This window comes from Mandrillus leucophaeus, unplaced genomic scaffold (genome assembly GCF_000951045.1).
Source record: "Mandrillus leucophaeus isolate KB7577 unplaced genomic scaffold, Mleu.le_1.0 Scaffold204, whole genome shotgun sequence".
Lineage (NCBI taxonomy): Eukaryota > Metazoa > Chordata > Mammalia > Primates > Cercopithecidae > Mandrillus > Mandrillus leucophaeus.
In genome coordinates this window covers 1,898,272-1,918,310 of record NW_012102077.1, presented here as the reverse complement: position 1 = coordinate 1,918,310, position 20,039 = coordinate 1,898,272, and the positions used below count along the sequence as shown (strand labels likewise).

The 20,039-nt window shown below is 38.7% G+C and overlaps 1 protein-coding gene across 2 annotated transcripts in view; it reads left to right on the top strand.

Annotated features, from left to right (window-relative positions):
- Window positions 1-20,039, top strand: part of PSD3 (pleckstrin and Sec7 domain containing 3) — a 594,572-nt gene that overhangs the window by 484,780 nt on the left and 89,753 nt on the right. For both annotated transcript variants that reach the window (XM_011979615.1, XM_011979616.1), the window contains one exon: window positions 30-223. In XM_011979615.1, the coding sequence (XP_011835005.1) occupies window positions 30-223 (194 nt within the window). The remainder of the gene's footprint in view (window positions 1-29; window positions 224-20,039) is intronic.

Sequence of the window (20,039 nt, the reverse complement as noted above, 5' to 3'; positions counted from 1 at the left end):
ACTCAGTCTTTGTGCTTTCTCCCTTTTAGAGATGATGAAGAGAAAAAAAAGTCTCCTTCAGAAAGTACTGAGGAGAAAGCTAATGGAACACATCCAAAGACCATCAGTCGTATTGGAAGTACTACTAACCCATTTTTGGACATTCCTCATGATCCAAATGCTGCTGTGTACAAAAGTGGATTCTTGGCTCGGAAGATTCATGCAGATATGGATGGAAAGAAGAGTAAGTATCATGTGTTGTCATTTTCTGTTTCATTTATTTCATCTTTATGCTCAAAGTGAATTTATCTGAAAGTCAAGGATGAAAAAAATGTTTGTCTATTAGACATATTCTTGAAATTTGATGTAGCCTCTAACCCTAAATTAAAAATCCAATGTGGCACCTGCTCTTCTCTAAACAGAATTATAGAACTTTAGAAATGGGAAACTTCTTACAATTTATTCATTCTCTATCCTTTCATTTATTTAGTCACGGTTTCAACAAATGATACTGACTACCTGCTGTGCCAGGCACCAGAAATACAGTGGTGAGCAAGAGGGACAAGGTTTCTGTCTTCATGAAGTTTACATTTCTGGTGGTTGAGGGAAAGGTTGAATTTGCAATGCATGGAAAAATTAATGGTGTAAGGTCCCAGAGACAAGGGATGGAGGGAGGGAATTCGTATCCAGTGCATATGTGGAATGACTGGCCTTTGAGAAGGTGGACAGGTGAGATGTAGGAGAGCACCGTATAATTAGCTTTGGGAAATTGAAGGAGCCCAATTGGATGGGTTCTGATATCTCTATGAAGTATGAGGCATGATTATCTTGATAAATGATGGTGTTTGGAATTTGAGAGGAATGGAGCATGCTTATATAGTTAGAATAATCTTTGCAGAGTGACAGCAATTTTATAAACTTGAACAGAGTAAGATAAGGTGACATGTTTGCTCAGAATTATCTTTGGGGTGAAAAGATGGATAGTACCACTGTTTCTATCTGTGGCTGGATCCTTTTTCTTAATGTCTTAGCATGTTCTATTAGCTTACAGTCGAGAGAAACATTGCAGTGGAGTGGCTTTGACATGGACTTAGCAATGCTGAACACATTTCTTAATGTTCCCAAGTTCTTTAAGACTACATCCACCATATTTTCTGGGCACCTTATATACTGGGTTACTAGACTACTTACTTTTATCTCACAACATCATGTCAGAGTTCATACAGGTGTAAGTGACAGCAAGTCAATCCATCTTAGAAAAAGGGCACACCTGAAGATGGATTGTCACCCGGACGTACTCTCCACTTCTATCTCTGCGTGATTTGTTGTGTCAGCATTATTCTTTGGAATGACGTCCTTTATACATGGTTATTAGCAGCGCTATAGATCATGTGTTTAATTTTGACACCAAAGAGGATTCTTCTTCTTCCCTAACTTCTAATGTAGTCTGGTCTAGGACAGGATTCTGACTTGTATCACTGAGAGGTTGGAATGTTATGATTGTCAGCCCCCACTCGCATGCAATGGGAAGAGGAATGAGATACTGGTCTCACAGAATAGGAGTTGTTGGCACACAAAGCAGTAGATATCCATTTCTTTCTTTCCAGTGTGCACACACACCCTTCTTCATACATTGAATAATGCGTTTGCCAAACATTGCAATTTTCCTTTTACAACCACAAATATACCGTCTCTCTGTAACCTGCCTGTGCAGCTGCAGCTTCTGTCTCCAAGGCTAAGATTTGTTGATTGTGTTCATTCCCCTCAGTCGGGTATGGATGGCACTTAAATCTATAGGCTAAGTGAAAAATATGAAAATCCAGTTGTCCGTTAATATCTGTGGAGGATTGATTCCAGGGCCTCTCACAGGTACCAAAATCCAAGGACACTCAAGTCCCTGATGTAAAATGGCATAGTATTTGCATGTAACTGATGCATATCCTCCCATATACTTTAAACTGTCTCTGGATTACTTATAATATCTAATACTGTGTAAATAGTTGTTATGTTGTATTCTTTGGGGAATAATGACAAGGAAGAAAGTCTGTACATATTCCACACAGACACAGTTTTGGAGGGAATATTTTCCATCCACTGTTGGTTGAATCCACAGATGCGGAATCCACAGATACGGAACCCACAGATACGGAGAGTTGACTGTATCTGACGTATCTCACATAAAGTACTAGAGAAAAAGAAAGAATAATTTCAATTCAAGAAAAGACAAAAAGGGGAAGTATAACAACTGTCACTTATTTAGAGTGTTTACTACATGCTGCTAGACAGAGATAGCAAAGTTAACCCATGTGAGCATCTTTTCATTGACTCATTTCCTAGCAATGGATTGACTTAATTGGTTAGTGTATTCCAGAGTCCCCAGATTCTACTGATGAAATTTTCCTTGTCCACTGTTTTCCTGGACCGAGTGGCCCAGGAAACCTCCTCTACTGGAGGATTCTCCTGGTGGAAGCTCTTCTCCCTCAGCAGCCTAGTACATATGAATATAGATACAGAACCTGAGGATTGCTTAGCAGTTGAGACATCACAGACACCTTGTACCAGACCAGAAGTTTTCCTGCCAGTGTATCTCCTTTGAAGCCTTAGTTAACTGTCTTGAGAATTTCTGGTTGGTCAAGTCAGTTGTGTCATGGGGCTTTTGTCTTTGTAGCAAGTTAGGAAGTTCTTCCTGTTTTCCAAAGGAACCTGCCTCAGCTTGTTTCTATCTCTATTCCTGCCTGAGAACAAAAGGGAAAATGTATGGATGGGTTAAGATGTGCCCATCTCCAGGCTTCTTTCCTGTCAATTGCTTTATCACTGGAGGACTTTTAACCTGTTTTTCATGGGCCTATCAGGAGGAGCCTGGAAGTTTCAGCTGACTTTAATTCCTCAGGCTTTTCCTGGATATCCCTATTTCAATTTCCCATGGTTTCCAGATCACATTAATGTTAGCAGATAATTCAGCCTTACAATACGGAGTGTGCATGACTTCTAATAGTTTACAGAAACTAAAATTCATCAATTTAGAGTATATAGTTTGAGTTCTGAAAAATGTATACGGTTATATAACCATCAACACAATTAAGATAAATAACATTTCCTTTACCCAAAATAGTTTAATTATACTTTTTGCAGTAATTGCTTCTCCTCTTACTCCCATCCTATAACAATTATGACAGACAATTATCTGTCTTTGGGTCCTATACTTTTGCCTTTTCTAAAACTGCAATAAATGGAATCATAGGACTGCTTTGTGTCTGGCTTCATTCACTTAGTGTTATTCTTTGCAGATTCGTGTATAGTGTTAGGTGTTGTGTGAATTAATAATTAATAGTTTCTCTCTTCTTATTGCTTAATAAGTATTCCATTATTTGGATATTCCATAGTTTATTGATTTACCAGCTGAGCATTTGGGTTGTTTCCAATTTTGAGCTATTATAAATAAAACCCCTGTGTACATTCACATATAAGTTTTTGCATGTACATATGATTTCATCTTTTTAGAAGTTACCTAGGAGTAAAAGAGTAAGATCGCTGCACCATATGCTAAATGTATCTTTATAAGAAATTTCTAAAGTTTCTATGTCGTTTTGCATCCCTTATACCTATATATATATTATGTCTTCCTGATGATTTGACACCTTTGTCATGAAGTGACATTCCACATCCCTGGTTATATTCCTTATTTTGGAGTCTACTTTGTCTAACATTAATATAGCCACTTTAGTTTCCTTTTAGTTTTTACATGCTATACACATTCTGTTTCTATCTTTTTATTGTTAATTTATAACTGTGTCTCTAAAGTTGCTTTCTATTATATGGAATATTGGTGGGCCTTGCTTTTTATTCTAAATCACAATATCTGTCTTTTAATTAGAGTACTTATACCGTTTACATTCATAGTAGTTATTGGTATAGTTGACTTTAAATCTGCCATCTTACTGTTGGTTTCTTATTTATTCCATCTGTTATTTTCCTTTCTTGTGTAGGATTATTTTTTGTGTGTGGTTCTGTTTTTTGTCACTGTTGGCCTATTTGCTATACTTCTTTAATTATTTTAGTGTTTGCTGCAAGGTTTACAGTATACATCTTTAACCTGTCACAGCTCACCTTCAAATTGTACTGCTTCATTGATAGTTTGAGACCCTTATAGCAGGTTAATTCCCCTTATCTCTTCCTAGCCTTTGTGATGTTGTCCTGTATTTTAATTCTATGTTCTAAAACTTAAAGTAGTTCATTGTTAATATTTTTGCTCTAAAGAGAAACCTTTTTTTACTTTTACCCCCACATACCTGCTGTCAGGAATTTTTCTTGTGTTTTATCAGTGTGAAAATATCTTTATTTTCACCTTAATTTTAGGAATTTATATTTACTGCGTATAGAATTCTTTGGCAAGTTGTTTTTCCTTTCAATACTTAAAGATGATGTTTCATTTTTCCCTGCCCTGCAGGATTTCAGACAAAAAAGTCTGCTATCATCCTCATCTTTATTCCTCTGTATCCAAGATGGCTTTTTCTGCTACTACGAATGCTTTCAAGGTTTTTCTATCTCTGGTTTTCATTGATTTTATTATGTGATGTCTTAGTGTGATTTTCTTTAGTTTTCCTTATTTGGTGTTTGTTGGGGTTCTCGCCTTCATAGGTTCGTATTTTTTTCAGCCATTATTTCTTAAAGTACCTACTCCTGTTAGGGGATTTGGTTTCTCTATGATACTCAGTGCTATCCCAAGGGTTTACTGAAGCTTTTTCCAATATTTTTAACTCTTTGTCCTTTCAGTACTCTATTTTGATAATTTCTATTCTTCATTTACTTCGTTTTTCATTTCATAAACAGCATGTTTATCTTTGAAGTTCAACATGGGTCTATTTTATATCTTACATTTCTCTCCTTACCAGGTTGTTGTTTTTCTTCATGTCCTTGAATATATTTATTCTGTTTATAATTGCTTTTTTAAGGTTCTTCTCTTTGATTCCCTTCTTTTCTGTCATTTCTGGAACTGTTGCATTATTTTTTTTTCCTTTTTCTTTGCTTTCCTTGTGATTTTTATTCGAGTGCCAGCCATTGTGAATTTTCCATCTTTCAGGTGCTAATTTTAGTTGTATTCATTTAAAAAAAAAAAAAAAAACATTGAATTTTCTCCTGGTGTGCAGGTAAGTAACTTGTAGATTAACTGAATTCTTTAGAGGCGTACCTTTACCCTTTGTTCTAGTGGATCCAGAGCAGTCTTTATTGTGGGACTTGTTTATTTCCATTAATAAGGCATTCTTATTCTTCTTCATCCTCTTTCCAATGCGCCATATATTACAAAGTCTGTCCACTCTGGCTTAAGAAAACATAAACTCTTCTTATCCCTGTGTGAACTCTTGAAATTGTTCATCCCACAACTTTATTTTCCCCATGCCTTGAGTTATTTCCTTTCACTTGTGCTAAGATTGATGCTACAGCCAAGATCAGAGTATCCTCTGCAGGTCTTCAGAGCTATCTGTTTTTGTAATTCTCCCCTCTCTTTTATGCGGCTCTACAAATTCTAGCCCTCTCAACATCACTGAACTCCTTTCTTATCTCCTCAACTCAGCATGACTCGCAGGCTCTGTTCAGGTACCCTCTTCCACTATTGGAAGCGAGACGCTTTCTCTAAGCAGCAAGCCAGTCTTAACTCATTTGTTTCTTTCTCTTCAGAATTATAATCCAGTGTTTTCTGTTTTGAAATTTCTAAAAACTTTTGTTTTATATACATACATAGACTTTTTAAAGTTATTATAGTAGGGCAGTTTCTATAGCAGTTACTGTTTCATGTGCGTAAGCAGAACTAAGCTGATTTATGATCCCTTTTGTTAAAAAATGTCTTTCCAGTTGCTTCCTGCTTTAAGACCTAGTATTTACTGAACTACGAAATTAATAAGGAATTCTAAGCATTCAAGTAAAAACAAACTGTTTAGTTATATATTTGGAGATGTAGAAAAGCTTTTGTTTCCTTCCCATCTAATCCTGTCCCCCGACAACCTCATTTGTTGAATTTTCAGTCATGTCTGATTGAACAGGTTTATCTAAATGTTTGGCTGCTGCTCCTGCTTGGAAACCTACTAGAATGCCTCAATTGTTTCTGAATGTTTCTGCCTTCTTCTTTTGAGAGATGGTCACTATGAACAAATTAGAAAAATGTTTTATAGTAAGGACTTATATAATGTGCTATGAAACATATCACTTTTTATTTACATTACATAGGAAAAAAAATGCAAATAACAGTGTAGCTTTCCTGGAATAGGAGCTTCAAATAATTCTGAGAATCCTACATGCTGCTTTTTGGACACAAAAAGTAGTACTTATTTTCTAAATACTTGTTTTGATTCAGCATGTTCACTATAGCTAGAGCTATATTACGTTTTTACATGTATGTAAACATGGCCAGGTGCTCTGATGACAAATATTACAAACAGTGTTTTATAAGTGAAGATTTGAATCAAAGCTGTATGGAAAGGTTATTTTCTCTTACATGCTGATAAACTTGTCTCAAATGGACCATTTATTTCACTTGAGATTTGGTGTCTTTTTTTTAATCAACTTGAAAGATTCAGTTTGTCAGACTGCATCCTTATTTTTAAACCTTGGAGGTTTTCTTCATTTTTTTGCCTTTTAAAGTTATGCTCAGTTCAGAAATTCTGCCTCCAGGAGACAAATTGTTGTACCTCTCTGAGAAGTATATATTTTTACCAAGACCTATTAAATCTGACATTAAGGGAAAGCTTTGAAAAGTCAAATTTGGAAAACAAAATGCGTCTTCTGAGTTTTATCAGATAGAATAAAAAACAATATTCAGTATAAGCTCCTAGTTTTCTCAATCTGATGTAACATACTTGTGGAAATCAAGAAAGAAACTGGAAACAACGTAACCAAAATATAAATGATGTACACGATAATAATAGTGATAATTCAATGACTGCTAAATATTAGAGCTTTATCCTAAGCGTTTAATGCATTAATACATTTAATCTTGGTCCTACAAAGCAGATATTATTATTATCCCCATTTTATAAAGACCCTGATCTTAAGCATCTTAACCAAGGATATAGCAAAGAATAACAGTGTATCTGGTGGAACAAAAATCTGATTATACCAAACTAATAGTAGCATATTGTTAAAAGCAATTCCGATGAGAACATGTGTTTACAAAATGTTTAAATTCTGCATTTTTTGTGTGGTTGGGACAGTCTGTCGCTGTGTAGCATGTACTTAGATAACTAGAGGTCTCAAGCTAGGGACAGTGAAGCCTGAACATTTGTTTTACTTGGCCAACACAGTGCTGTTTAAACATTAAATTTCATGGATATAGGCATTTTCTGGTTGACCATAGTTTTTACAGCTCCCTGTAGCCTTATACCAAACCTCCTCCTACATTAATTAAGGGGGAGAAGTACAGAAGGGCCATGATGACATTTTCCCAGATAACAATACACAGATAGGATGATGGGTTGGAAAAGAGAACCCAGAAGCAGCTGTCTCCAGTGCTTATAAAAATTTGATGGATGATATATAAAGTACGTCAGATAATTGGAAGCAAAAATGCTTCCATCATTTACATTGAGAAGTGTGTGTGTGTGTATGTATTCCCCACCTCAGTTCTAACACAAAAACCAGTTTCACGTAGATTAAAGATAAAAATTTGAGAAACAAGGTTCTCAGATTTTTAGAAGAACATGTGGGACAATAACTTCATGCCCTTTAGGTAGAAAGTAGATTCTTAAGATTTACAAAAGCAGCTGGGTACAGTGGCTCATAGCTGTAATCCCAATACTTTGGGAATCCAAGACAGGAGGATCACTTGAGCCCAGGAATTCAAGACCAGCCTGGGCAACATAGCAAGACCTCGTCTCTACATAAATATATGCATCCATATATATATACATATTCTCAAAAACAGTAGAAGAAAATATTGATACTTAAAATTACACCGAAAGTAATGACTTTATATTAAAATTATATTTAAAAACAAAAGACAATTCATGGATTAAGAGAAGATACTTGTAGCATATTACTAATAAAGGATTAGGATTCTTGGTAATATTTATAAAGAAATTTTAATTAGAAAAAAGACAACTTAGTAGAAAAATGGGCAAAACTGAATAGGCCATGCTGCGAAAACGAAACTCAGAAGATCAATACATATATGAAGACATTTTCAACCTTATTGATAATTAAGGATATTCATTAAACATATAGTGAAATGTCATTTCACATGTTACCTTGACCAAAATTAAAAGTACCAAATGTTGGCAAGGATTTGGAGCAATGGGCCTCTTCTACACTGCGAAAGTATTAGTGGTATCATTTGTACTTTGGAAAGCAGTTGGCAATAATAAAGTTGGAAATGTTTATTCTTATATCTCAGTTAATTTGTCGTGAGTGTGTATATACCTACAGAAACTCTTAGTTTTACAGAAGTCGTGTTTATGGCAACTTTGTAATAGCTCAAAATTTAAAACCTTCAATGTCCATTAATAAGTGATTGAATGGATTTTGTATATCCATATGATTGAAAAGGAAGGAACTAGAGTTCCCCGTATCAACATGGAAGAATCTCACCAGTGGTAATGTTGAATGAAAAAAAGCAGCTTGCAGAAGAATCTGCATATAAGATAACATTTGAAAGCATGCAAACCACTACTATTTTTAGTAAGAATGCATTCATATATTGAAATTATTAAACAAAGAATGGTTGTTACTTCTGGAAAGGAGAATAGCAGGCAGTCAGTGACGGGTACTCAGTGGTTTCACTATATTGATAATATATATTTTTTACATTTGGCAGTATAGTATATGTATACCTACTTTATTACTCTTGATAACCTTTTGAAGTCTTACATGTTTTACATTTTTTTCTTTCTCTTTTTCTTTCTTTTTTTTGAGATGGAGTCTCACTCAGTAACTCAGGCTGGAGTACAGTGGTACATGCAGTCATAGCTCACTGCAGCCTCAGACATCTGGGCTCAGGCAGTCTTCCTACCTCAGCTACCCAAGTAGCTGGAACTACAGGCATATACCACCATGCCCAGCTAATTTTTTTTTCCTTTTTCTTTCTTGTTTTTTTTTATTTTTATTTTTTTTTGTGGAGACGGGGTCTCACTATATTGCCCAGACTGGTCTTGAACTCTTGGCCTCAAACAGTCCTCCTGCCTTGGCTTCCCAGAATGCTGGGATTACAGGCATACGCCACTGCTCCTGGCCTAAAAATAAAATTTTTAAAACTCAATAGAACATCTGATTGCATGGAAAATTTGGAAACATATAAGGATGTTTTTCTTAAAATCTGCACAGGAAAAATTACAGTTAGAAAACTCAATAAACAAAAATTAGTAGTGAGAGAAAACGTTGACCAGACACAGTGACTCATGCCTGTAATCCCAGTACTTTGGAAGGCCAAGGCAGGAGGACCGTTTGAGCCCAGAAGTTTGAAACCAGCCTGGACCATATGATTTTAGCCATCTCTACAAAAAAATGTTTTGAATGAAAATTGAAAACAAAAAATGTCTTTGTGATTGCCATCATTATAGCATAATTAATAATTTAAAATCTTACCATAATAATAGAATTTTGGTTATTACGTTTAGACATGTGAAAGATTTAGTTGTCGCACACATGAAAATATAAATATTGTGCAACTTGATCCCCTAAGAGTACAGATGATAGAAGGTGGGAGGTCAAACTGGATAGAACTAAGAGGGAGCAGGGAGAGAGATCTGTTAAGCTCCTCGTACAGAGAGGAAGTTAGAAGATGCTGCCTGTACTGGGGAAAGAAGAAATAATGTCAGAATAATGTCAGTTATTATTCGTCAAATAAGTACATAAGAAAGTGACAACTATGTGAGATGAAAGGTATGTCAATTAGTTTCATCGTGGTAATTATTTCACAATTCATTTATAAGAACATCGAATTGTGCACTTATGTACAATTTTTATTTGTCAATAACACCTTACTAAAGCTGGGGAAAAAATTTTTCACTAAAACAATAATAATATTATGCTCCGTAAAGCTACACAGGTAATCAATACAGATACAAATAAAAGCTATGTAAGTATATTGGGAAGATGGAATGGCATAGTTAAGTTTGTTAAATTCTCATCTAGCACAGCACAAAACTGAGAGTGTGTTTACAACCTATTATGACACAGTGGTAGAAGCACATTGTTTAGGGATATAATGACACTTAACGACTGCGAGAAGTAATTTGTTTCAAAAGGGTTTTTGGAAAATGGGAACAGAGGAGCTGAGAAGAAATGAATCAAAAGAGGCTAACTGTGTGGACGTATTACTTTGATAATTTTAAAATATTTTAATCACATTTTTCTATAGATTCTTTAGTCATTGTACAGCCCTGGGATTAGTTCTGAATTTGAAATATTAAAATAATTCATCACTTTTTAAGGAGGTGAGAACTATGTGTGGTTCATCTTTTCAATCTCCTCGTTAATACTGTGGATTTAAAGAGTGGTGTGGAGCACGTTGACAAGGTTGGAGAGGTTCACTCACTTTAGAGGTATTTACACATCTGCCTGTCATCAAAAGTTTGGAAAATTTAGTCCCACATGTCAAATTTGAGAAAGTAGATGCTATTCTGAGTCATCCATACTGAAAATAGTTTATAATGGTAATGCAGGCAGAATTCTTTGCTATTGTATAACATTGGGAACAGCGACACTATAATTAAGAGATAATGAAAGTGAAATTTTTTTTTCCCAAAAGACAGTTGTCTCCTTCTGTTAGAGAAAGACTCTTTAAGTACAGGCAAAGCCAAGCAATTATTTTAAAACTAGGCTAAGGTTTTCCCTTCCCTTGGCATTTGGCTGTTCTCTGGCAGCAGGATGTGTAACGGAGCAGTTTAAGTTGTTAATACAAGGCCGAACAGCAGCACTGTGAGGGCAGCCATGCGGATGCACAGGAGCACCTTGTCAGGTGACACTCTAGATTTAATGGAATATTGGCTGTTTTAGATAGGAAATACCCCATTCACAATTCAAAATTTAGACTAACAGATTAAGTTCTAGGTTTTTACATTCCGTAATGATGGCTCATGTCTTTAAAATCCATGCTTTCTGGCAATGAAGTTGGTTGAAATAGGTCCTCCCACATCTTTCTCCTGAGGAGCAATACTCTTTTTTCTGAGATGGTGTCTCACTCTGTTGCCCAGGCTGGAGTGCAGTGGCGCAATCTCAGCTCACTGCAACTTCTGTCTCCTGGGTTCAAGCAGTTCTACTGCGGCCGCCAGAGTAGCAGGGACTACAGGTGTGTGCCACCACGCCCGGCTCATTTTTGTATTTTTAGTAGAGACGGGGTTTTGCTGTGTTGGCCAGGTGGGTCTCAAACTTCTGACCTCAGCTGATCTGCCCATCTCAGCCTCCCAAAGTGCTGGGATTGCAGGTGTGAGCCACCGTGCCCAACCAGAAGCAATACTCTTGACTAGGAGCAATGGAATATAAACTGCCAATCTTACAGCACTAAAAAATCTGTGTTCAGAATTTCTGAAGTATTTTTTCTGAAAGAGGAATGTGCAGTTTTCTGTGTGCCTGTGATTTTTAGACGTTTTTCTATTTTCACTGCTGACTCATTCTGTTTACCATTTCGGTTTAATTAACATTTAGGAGAATGAAGAAAATCATTCTTGCATCCCTGTTATGGTAATTTAATGCAGTGTGTCAAATTCTTCAATAATCTGATGAAAATTTGAAATTAAAAATACCGTACTAGTTTCCTAAAGGAATTAATCATGGGGATAAGAACGTATATGCAAAAGGTGTTATCACTAATGTTAATGGAAATAGCAAACTCTGCAAAATGTTTTCTCTTTTTTTTGTTTTGTTGAGACAGGGCCTTTGCTCTGTCACCCAGGCTGTAGTGCAGTGGTGTGATCTGGGCTCACTGCAACCTTTGCCTCCCAGGCTCAAGCATTCCCCCCCACTCCAGCCTCCTGACTAGCTGGGACCACAGGAATGTGCCATCACACCCCACTAATTTTTTTATTTTTTATAGAGAGAGGATTGCGCCATGTTGCCCAGGCCGACCTCAAACTACTGGGCTCAAGTGATCCACCCGACTTGGCCTCCCAAAATGCTGGGATTATAGTGTTGAGCCACCATGCCTGGCCCTCCAAACTCCGTAAAATATCTTAGAGGTTTATTCTGAGCCAGTGTGAATGACCACAGCCTAGGAAAAAAAAACACAAACCCAAGAACCCTTGAGTAAGTGGTCCTGAGACAGTCAGGTTACAGTTTAGTTTTATACATTTTAGGCAGACAAGTTACAGGTAAAGACATGAATCAGTACATGAAAGGTATCCATTGGTTCAGCCCCAAAAGGTGGGCATATTGAAATGGGGGTTAGAAGTCATAGGTGGGTTTTAGGGATGGTTGAGTTAATTGGTTGAGAGAGTTAAGCTGTTGTCTGAAGACTTGAAGAATAGACAGGAATGCTTGACTTGAGGCTGTGGGAGCCATGGCCCTTGACCCTTGTAACGTAGAAGAAGCCTCACGGGTGGCAGCCCTCAGAGAAACAGACTATAAATGTCTCTTTTCAGACTTCTGAGGTGTTGGGCTCTCAGCTAATCTCTCCTACGTCTGGGAAAGGCCTAGAAAGGGAACGCCTGGCTGCATTAATGGTGATTCTCCAAAGCTGTAAATTTCCCCCACAAAGGATGGCTTTGAAGGGCCATTTCAAAAGAGGTCAAAGAAATTTATTTTGGGGTAAAATATTTTGATTTCTTTCAGGGTCTGCTATCTGTCATGTGATGCTATACCAGGGTCAGGTTGGCAAGTAAGCCACATTATACCAGGTTAATACAAATCCATTTAATGAAATTTTATGGTTAGGGTGTGACTTCACCCTTGCCTCACATGGCCACATGGCCTTAGGTCTTTTTTTTTTTTTTTTTTGGAGATGAAGTTTCACTCTTGTTACCCAGGCTGGAGTGTAGTGGCACATTCTTGGCTCACTGCGACCTGTGCCCCCCGGGTTCAAGCGATTCTCCTGCCTCAGCCACCCAAGTAGCTGGGATTACAGGCATGCACCACCACACCCGGCTAATTTTGTATTTTTAGTAGAGACTGGTCAGACCATGTTGGTCAGGCCGGTCTCAAACTCCTTACCTCAGGTGATGCACCCACCTCGGCCTCCCAAAATGCTGGGATTACAGGCATGAGCCACCATACCCCGATGGCCTTAGGTCTTCTTTCTAATCTAGTATCTTATTGCCACACAGTCTGTTTTGATCAGTCTTATGATCTCCATTTTAACCTTAATGCTGGTCAGTTTGGCCTGAACTTGAAAAGGAAGTTGATATGAGGAGGGTCCCATCATGGCAGGAATTCAGTTTTTTAGGTTTCTTTTGGCCAAGAGGGGGTCCATTCAGTTTGTTGGAGGGCTTAGGATTTTTTGTTTCTTTACACTACATAGACTGAAGAATTTGAGCTTTGAAACAAGATAGGTCATTATTTTTTAAAAAACACTTTGAGCTCAAGCAGTATGCCAGTAATATTCTTGCTGAGGAGGAGTGGAGATAGAGGATATGCCTGAATAGTTGTTACTCAGCTGAGAACCGAATTACAAAAGGAAGGTCCGTGATATCTTTGGACACAAAGGTCATGGATAAGCATATTCCACCGCAGCCTGAGCGACACAGTAGGACCCCGTCTCTACAAAGTAAAAGAACAGAAAGTTAGCCAAACGTGGTAGCATATGCCTCTAGACCCAGCTACTTGGAGGGTTAAGGTGGAAGGATTGCTTGAGCCCAGGAGGTTAAGTCTGCAGTGAGCCATGATTGCACCACTGCACTCTGTCTTACCAGAAAAGAAAAGAACGTTCCATTAGAGAAAAAAAAAATGCAAAAACCTTAAGGTGAGAGCAATCAAATGTGGCTAATACCTGTTGTAGTGTGTAGCACACTGCCTGGTACATAGAAGGAACCCAGTTGTTATTTTAGTTACAAAATAACATCATTTTAGAAACAGTTTAATAGCCAATAAAATGTTTAATAAGTAAAATAAGATAAATACAGCAATACAGTTTCATCATTCGCAGTCATTTTTTTGTTGACCAAAAAAAAAAAAAAGCCAAACTCTCTAAAATATTTGAAGAGGCTTATTCTGAGCCAGATACAAGTGACCATGGCCCAAGACATAGCCTCAGGATGACCTGAGAACATGTGCCCAAGGTGGGTGGGTTATAACCTGTATGTACACATTTTTGGGAGAGCAGAGTTACAGGCAAAGACATAAATCAACACATACAAGGCATACATTGGTTTAGCGTGGAAAGGCAGGACACCTGGAAGGGGGCACTTCCAGGTCATAGATGAATTCAAAGATTTCCTGATCGTCAGTTAGTTGAAAGAGTTAAGCTTTACCTGAAGAGTTATAGTCAGCATAAATAAGTATTTGAGTTAAGTTGAGGGGGTGGTGGGATGGAAGCTAAGGTTCTTGTTATATAGATGAAGTCTCTAAATAATAGACTTCAGAGAGAATAGATGTCAAATGTCTCTTATTGGACCTTAAAAGATGTCAGACTTTCCAGAAAAGATTTAGCAAGGGAGGGAGATTCTCTATGAAGTGCAGATTCCCCCACTAGAGACAGCTTTGCAGAACCATTTCAAAATATGTCAAAGAAAATGCATTTTGGGGTGAAATACTTTGATTTCCCTTAGGACCTGCTATCTATCATGTGATGCTATATTAGAGTCAGGTTGAAATTGGTATCTTATTGCTACTAAGAGTCTGTTTTGTCAGTCTCAGGATCCCAATTTTAATGTTAGTGCTGGTCAGTTGTGCCTAAACTCCAAAGGGGGGGAGGGCGTAATGAGGCATGTCCAACACCTCCTTTCTGTCATGTCCTAAACTGGTTTTTCAAGTTCCTTTGGAATCCCCTTCACCAAGAATGGGGTTCATTCAGGCAGTTTGGGGCTTAGAATTTTATTATGGGCTAACAACATATGATACATAAGTAGAAGAGGTTTTTTGTTTGTTTTTGAGACAGAGTTTTGCTCTTGTCACCCAGGCTGGAGTGCAATGATGTGATCTTGGCTCACTGCAAACTCTGTCTGCCAGATTCAAGTGATTCACCTTCCTCAACCTCCCAAGTAGCTGAGATTATAGGCATCCGCCATCATGACCAGCTAATTTCGGAATTTTTAGTAGAGATAGGGTTTCACCATGTTGGCCAGGTTGGTTTCGAATCCCTGACCTCAGGTGATTCACCCACCTCAGCCTCCCAAAGTGCTGGGATTACAGGTGTGAGCAACCATGCCCAGCCTGTAGAAAAGTTTAAAATTCACAAGTATAATATCTCAGTTTGTTTTGCATCTGTGTACATAGTAAAATGATTTAGAAGGGTATATACTGTAGTGGCCATCCAGGAAAAAACTTCCCCATCGCCCTCTGAAGGTTCACTGAAAAATCAACTCACCAAAGGCAGATTAATTGGAGAAAAAGTATACAAATTTATTAACATGCACACAGGAGATAATCATAGATTGATTACACGACCCTCAATGGAGTAGAGAAGCTTTTACCTTATAATTGAAGTTACAGAAAGAGTGGGGGCTTGGATCAAAACAGGTTATGAAGAGAGGAAGATGAGCCTGGGTAGCAAAGGTGTTCCTGTTATGTAAATGAAACCTCACAAGTAGGTGGTAAAACCTAGGCATGATGAGAGAGAGAGAATAGATGGCGAATGTTTTTCTTTCAGACCCTTAAAGATGTCAGACCCTCAGTTAATCTTTCCTAGACAAGGGAAGGCCTCAGAGAATGCCTGGCTGCCATCAATACAGATTCTCTCTACAGATGCAAATCTCCCCCACAAAAGATAGCTTTGCAGAGCTACTTCTGTTTGTGGGGCTTCTGAAGGGCCATTTCAAAATAGATCAAAGAAATGTATTGCAGGATCGTGTATTTTGGTTTTCTTCAGTGGAGAGCACTTGAACGCACTGCAATCTGATAAATGCAAGAAACGTGGTCTGAGTTGGGAAAAGCTAAAAGGCCATGGTGGGGTGGCGTCACCTCAGGTGCAGTCTGTGGCAGAAGACTGTTTTCTGGCTCCTGCGCGTGAGTGGTGAGCCAGAGCCCTTGCCCTGTAATGAGGGCCAGGAACACCTATCGGTAGGAAGAGCTTGAAGTCACTTTTGGAGCTCCTAGCTTGGGGAAAAGCAAGTCAGACTGTTGTCATATTCCTTGGAGAACAGATTCTGTCTGGAGGCTGCTCATCAGCCACTCTGAATTACTTTTATTGACCTTCAGCTGCTTTTGCCCGGGGGCATTTTAAAGGTGCCAGGGGCCTTGGTCTGTTTTACAATTAAAATAGCTTATTTGAATTGCTAGTTGTAGAAATGCGTGCTCAGCAGGGTCTTCACTCTGTCCTTTCCTGGTTTCTATGGTGCTTCTGAAGTTGACGAAACCTGATTTGGTGTCACTTGACAAGCCCACTTGTCTGATTCAGCAGTTACCTTCCCTTCTCAGATAGACTGCAATGATTTAACCTTACGTTTATTTTAACACCCTGCTCTTAAAAGATTTATAAAGAGGTGTACAAATTGCTCTAGATATTATGAAAAAAAAATCATAGTATGCTTGATTTTCTTGATCAATGTTCACACTTTTCACATAAACGAAGTTATTAAATGTTGTATATAAAGTTTCAGTGTCGCAGAAGAAATAGCACTCGAATATAAAATTTTCTTTTTAATTCTCAGCAAGGCAAGTTACTTCTGTATAGAAAGGTGCACCCTTACAGATGGAACAATGGTGAGCGCACAGTTGGACAAGGGAGGGGAAGGGGTTCTTATCCCTGACTCACGTGCCCCCCCTCCATGTCGTTCCCCTATTGGCTAGTGTTAGACCGCACAGGCTAAACTAATTCTGATTGGCTAATTTAAAGAGAATGACGGGTTGAGTGCTTTGGTGGGAGTCAGGGCAGAGCAGGTAGCAGGTAATTGGAATGAGTTAGGGTGGAGCATGTGATTGGAATGAGTCAGGATGGACTAGGTAATGGAAAAAGGTTGCTATACGAGGAAGTTAAGTTTAAAAGTAGAAGGCAAAGAATTGAACATACTGACATATTCTTTGAAAAGAAATGTAGAACTCATATCTAACATTGAATTTCAGGAACTTTTCGTTATACCTAACTTTTTGAAGTGATTATTAAAAAGAGCAAATTCTCCAGCATATTCCTTCAGTCAGATATACTTCATAGGAATTACGAGGCTTGTGCGGTGGTTCACACTTGTAACCTTGTGCGGTGGTTCAGCCTCTCAGCACTTTGGGAGGCTGAGGCAGGAGGACTGCTTGAGCCCAGCAGTTCGAGACCAGCCTGGGCAACATTACAATACCTGTGTCTATGAAAACCAAAAAAAAAAAAAAAAATTTTTGACAGGCATGGTGGTACACGTAGTCCCAGCTTCTCGGGAAGCTGAGGTGGGAGGATTGCTTGAGCCTGGCAGTTGGAGGCTGCAGTGAGCTGTGATCGTGCCATGAGTTCCAGCCTGGGTGACAGAGCAAGATCCTGTCTCAAAAGAAAAAAATATATATGTATATATGAAATGTTATTTGTTTGCTAGAAGTTTAAAGTCACTTGTCACAAATGCTCATTCTTTGATTAAGCCATGAAAACCCACAGTAACTTATTAAGCCTTATTTGTTCTTTTTGAGCTTGGGTGTTTACTGATAGCTTATTCCCATATTCAATGTCTTATTAGAATAATTGACCAAAATTTTATTCTACCTCCCCTTTTCTCTTTAAGCAACTTGAGTTTTACCTAAATGATGAAGCACTTAAAAAAATATATTGCTGGTAATATTTGTTGAATCATGCCATCTACATACCTGTTTAGGACATCTGATTTCTTTTCTGTTTGGTTGTTTGGTTGGGGGAGGAGAAGGGGTTCATCTGCTCTGTGGATGCAGCAACAAACCAAACAAAGTACTTGCCTTCAAGATTTCATTCTAATGTTGGGGAAGTTTAATAAAACTATGTGATAATTCATACAAGTGTTAAACGACCCAAAGAAAAATAAAGTCAAGTTTAGGAAATACTGGAGGAAGTGTGCAGGTCCTATGTTGCAGAGACTGATTAGAGGAAACCCCTGGATGTGGCATGTCAAACAAGAGGGGGCGACAAACCAGACCGCAGTGCTGTGAGACAAGACATTGGGCTCTTAGGAATTACAATTCAGGAGAGACAGATTTGGCTGTAAGCCACATTGTGTTCCAAACCAAGTGAGGGTTTTTCAAAGGAAGCTAAGGGTGATTACACACGTTGTTTTGAAGGAAATATCATGGGTGGAGGCGGCCGGCTTAGCACAAGTCCATAGTTCATTTGTGGTTGCTGTTTAGGAGTTGCAGCGCTGGCAAAATTCAGCTGTTTTTCAGGATATCGTGGTTGTGGTGGTGAGGTGCCCTTCAAAGATTCAAGGCAAGGTACCGGGTTATTCCGCTAGGTTGCCAGTGGTGCAGGCCGTCCTGAGAATGGATTCTGCTTGAGAGCACTGAACTATAGTGATGCCATTTTGTATGTTTCACAGATAACATTTGAGCAGAGACCTAACTGAAGTGAAGGGGGCCAAGTCATGGTATCTGGGAGAGGAACATTCTAGCCATAGAGAATGTGAGATGTCATTCATTAAGATCCAGAAAATAATTCTGTGACTCTAGTGTTGCAGGGAAAAAAACAAAAAAAAAAAACGGGGTTCTTGTCACATGACCAGGAAAGATTAGGCTTACAGACACACAGAAGGGTGACGAGCGGAATTTATTGGGCAAAAAGGAAAAAGGAAATATACATCAGCAAAGTGAGATAGAGTCCTGCTAACAGGCTCTCCGTCTCACGGATTAAATCCCACCTTACCACACAGAAACAAGAGAGGCCAGGCTCCTCCCTACTGTAAACAGTGCAAACTTCCCAAGGCCCCACCCCCTCCTCCCAATGTGAAGACGAGTGTTATTCAGAAAGAATCATTTGGGGAAAAGGGTGGGCTTCATCCAGACTGGCAGTCCGGTTTTTCATCCCTCATGCTGTTTTAGGCTTGAAGGCAGGATTTCGTCAGGGGTTGGGGGCAGGGGGGGGTCCTTGGCTGCCTCCTGTCTCTATCACTGTTGTTTATATTTTTCCTGAAAAACATGATGTAGTGAGAGTCATATTGGGATTTGTTGCTTCCCACACGCGTTTCCGATAACCCTTAGGTAATGATGGTTGCTCTTGTTGTGTTCTGACCTCTTTTCCAACCTCAGCCCAAGCCATGTAAATTCTTCCTGCACTTCTAGTAATGGCTGCCAGTGAAACCATCTCCTAGCCAAGTGGGGAAAGATACTTGTTTTTGAGTTATATTTGAGTGACTCTGTGGCTCATCATTTGGATAGAAAGCTCTCCAACAGCTTTTGTCTCTTCTCCTATTATCTACTTTTATTGTTTGCATTCATGTTTGATATCTCCAATGTCAATACAGGGCTTGGGACAAAATGGAAACAATAAATGTATTGATATTGGTAAATGTGTCACACTTAGCTCTCTTCCCAGTTACGGGTGGTATGTGCTAAGTGTGCTAAGTAGTCCCTTTCTGTCAAAAATGCATCAGTAGGCCGTGCGTGGTGGCTTATATCTGTAATGCCAGCACTTTGGGAGGCCGAGGCAGGCGGATCACGAGGTCAGGAGATCGAGACCATCTGGCCAACATGGTGAAACCCTGTCTCTACTAAAATACAAAAACATTAACCAGGCATGGTGACAGGTGTCTGTACTCCCAGCTACTGGGGAGGTTGAGGCAGGGGAATGACTTGAACCCAGGAGGTGGAGGTTGCAGTGAGCTGAGATCACGCCACTACATTCCACCCTGGCAACAGAGCAAGACTCCATCTCAAAAGGAAAAAAAAAAAAAAAGAATGCATCAGTAACATTAAAGGCGTGTTCTCAAACATTGACTAACAACAAAAAAATTCCAAATACTTGAATGAAATGTCAACCTGAAGTAATTGAAAGCATCAGAATCCAGTTTTGAAGAGTTTATTCAAGCAAGAATCTGGGAAACATGGACTCC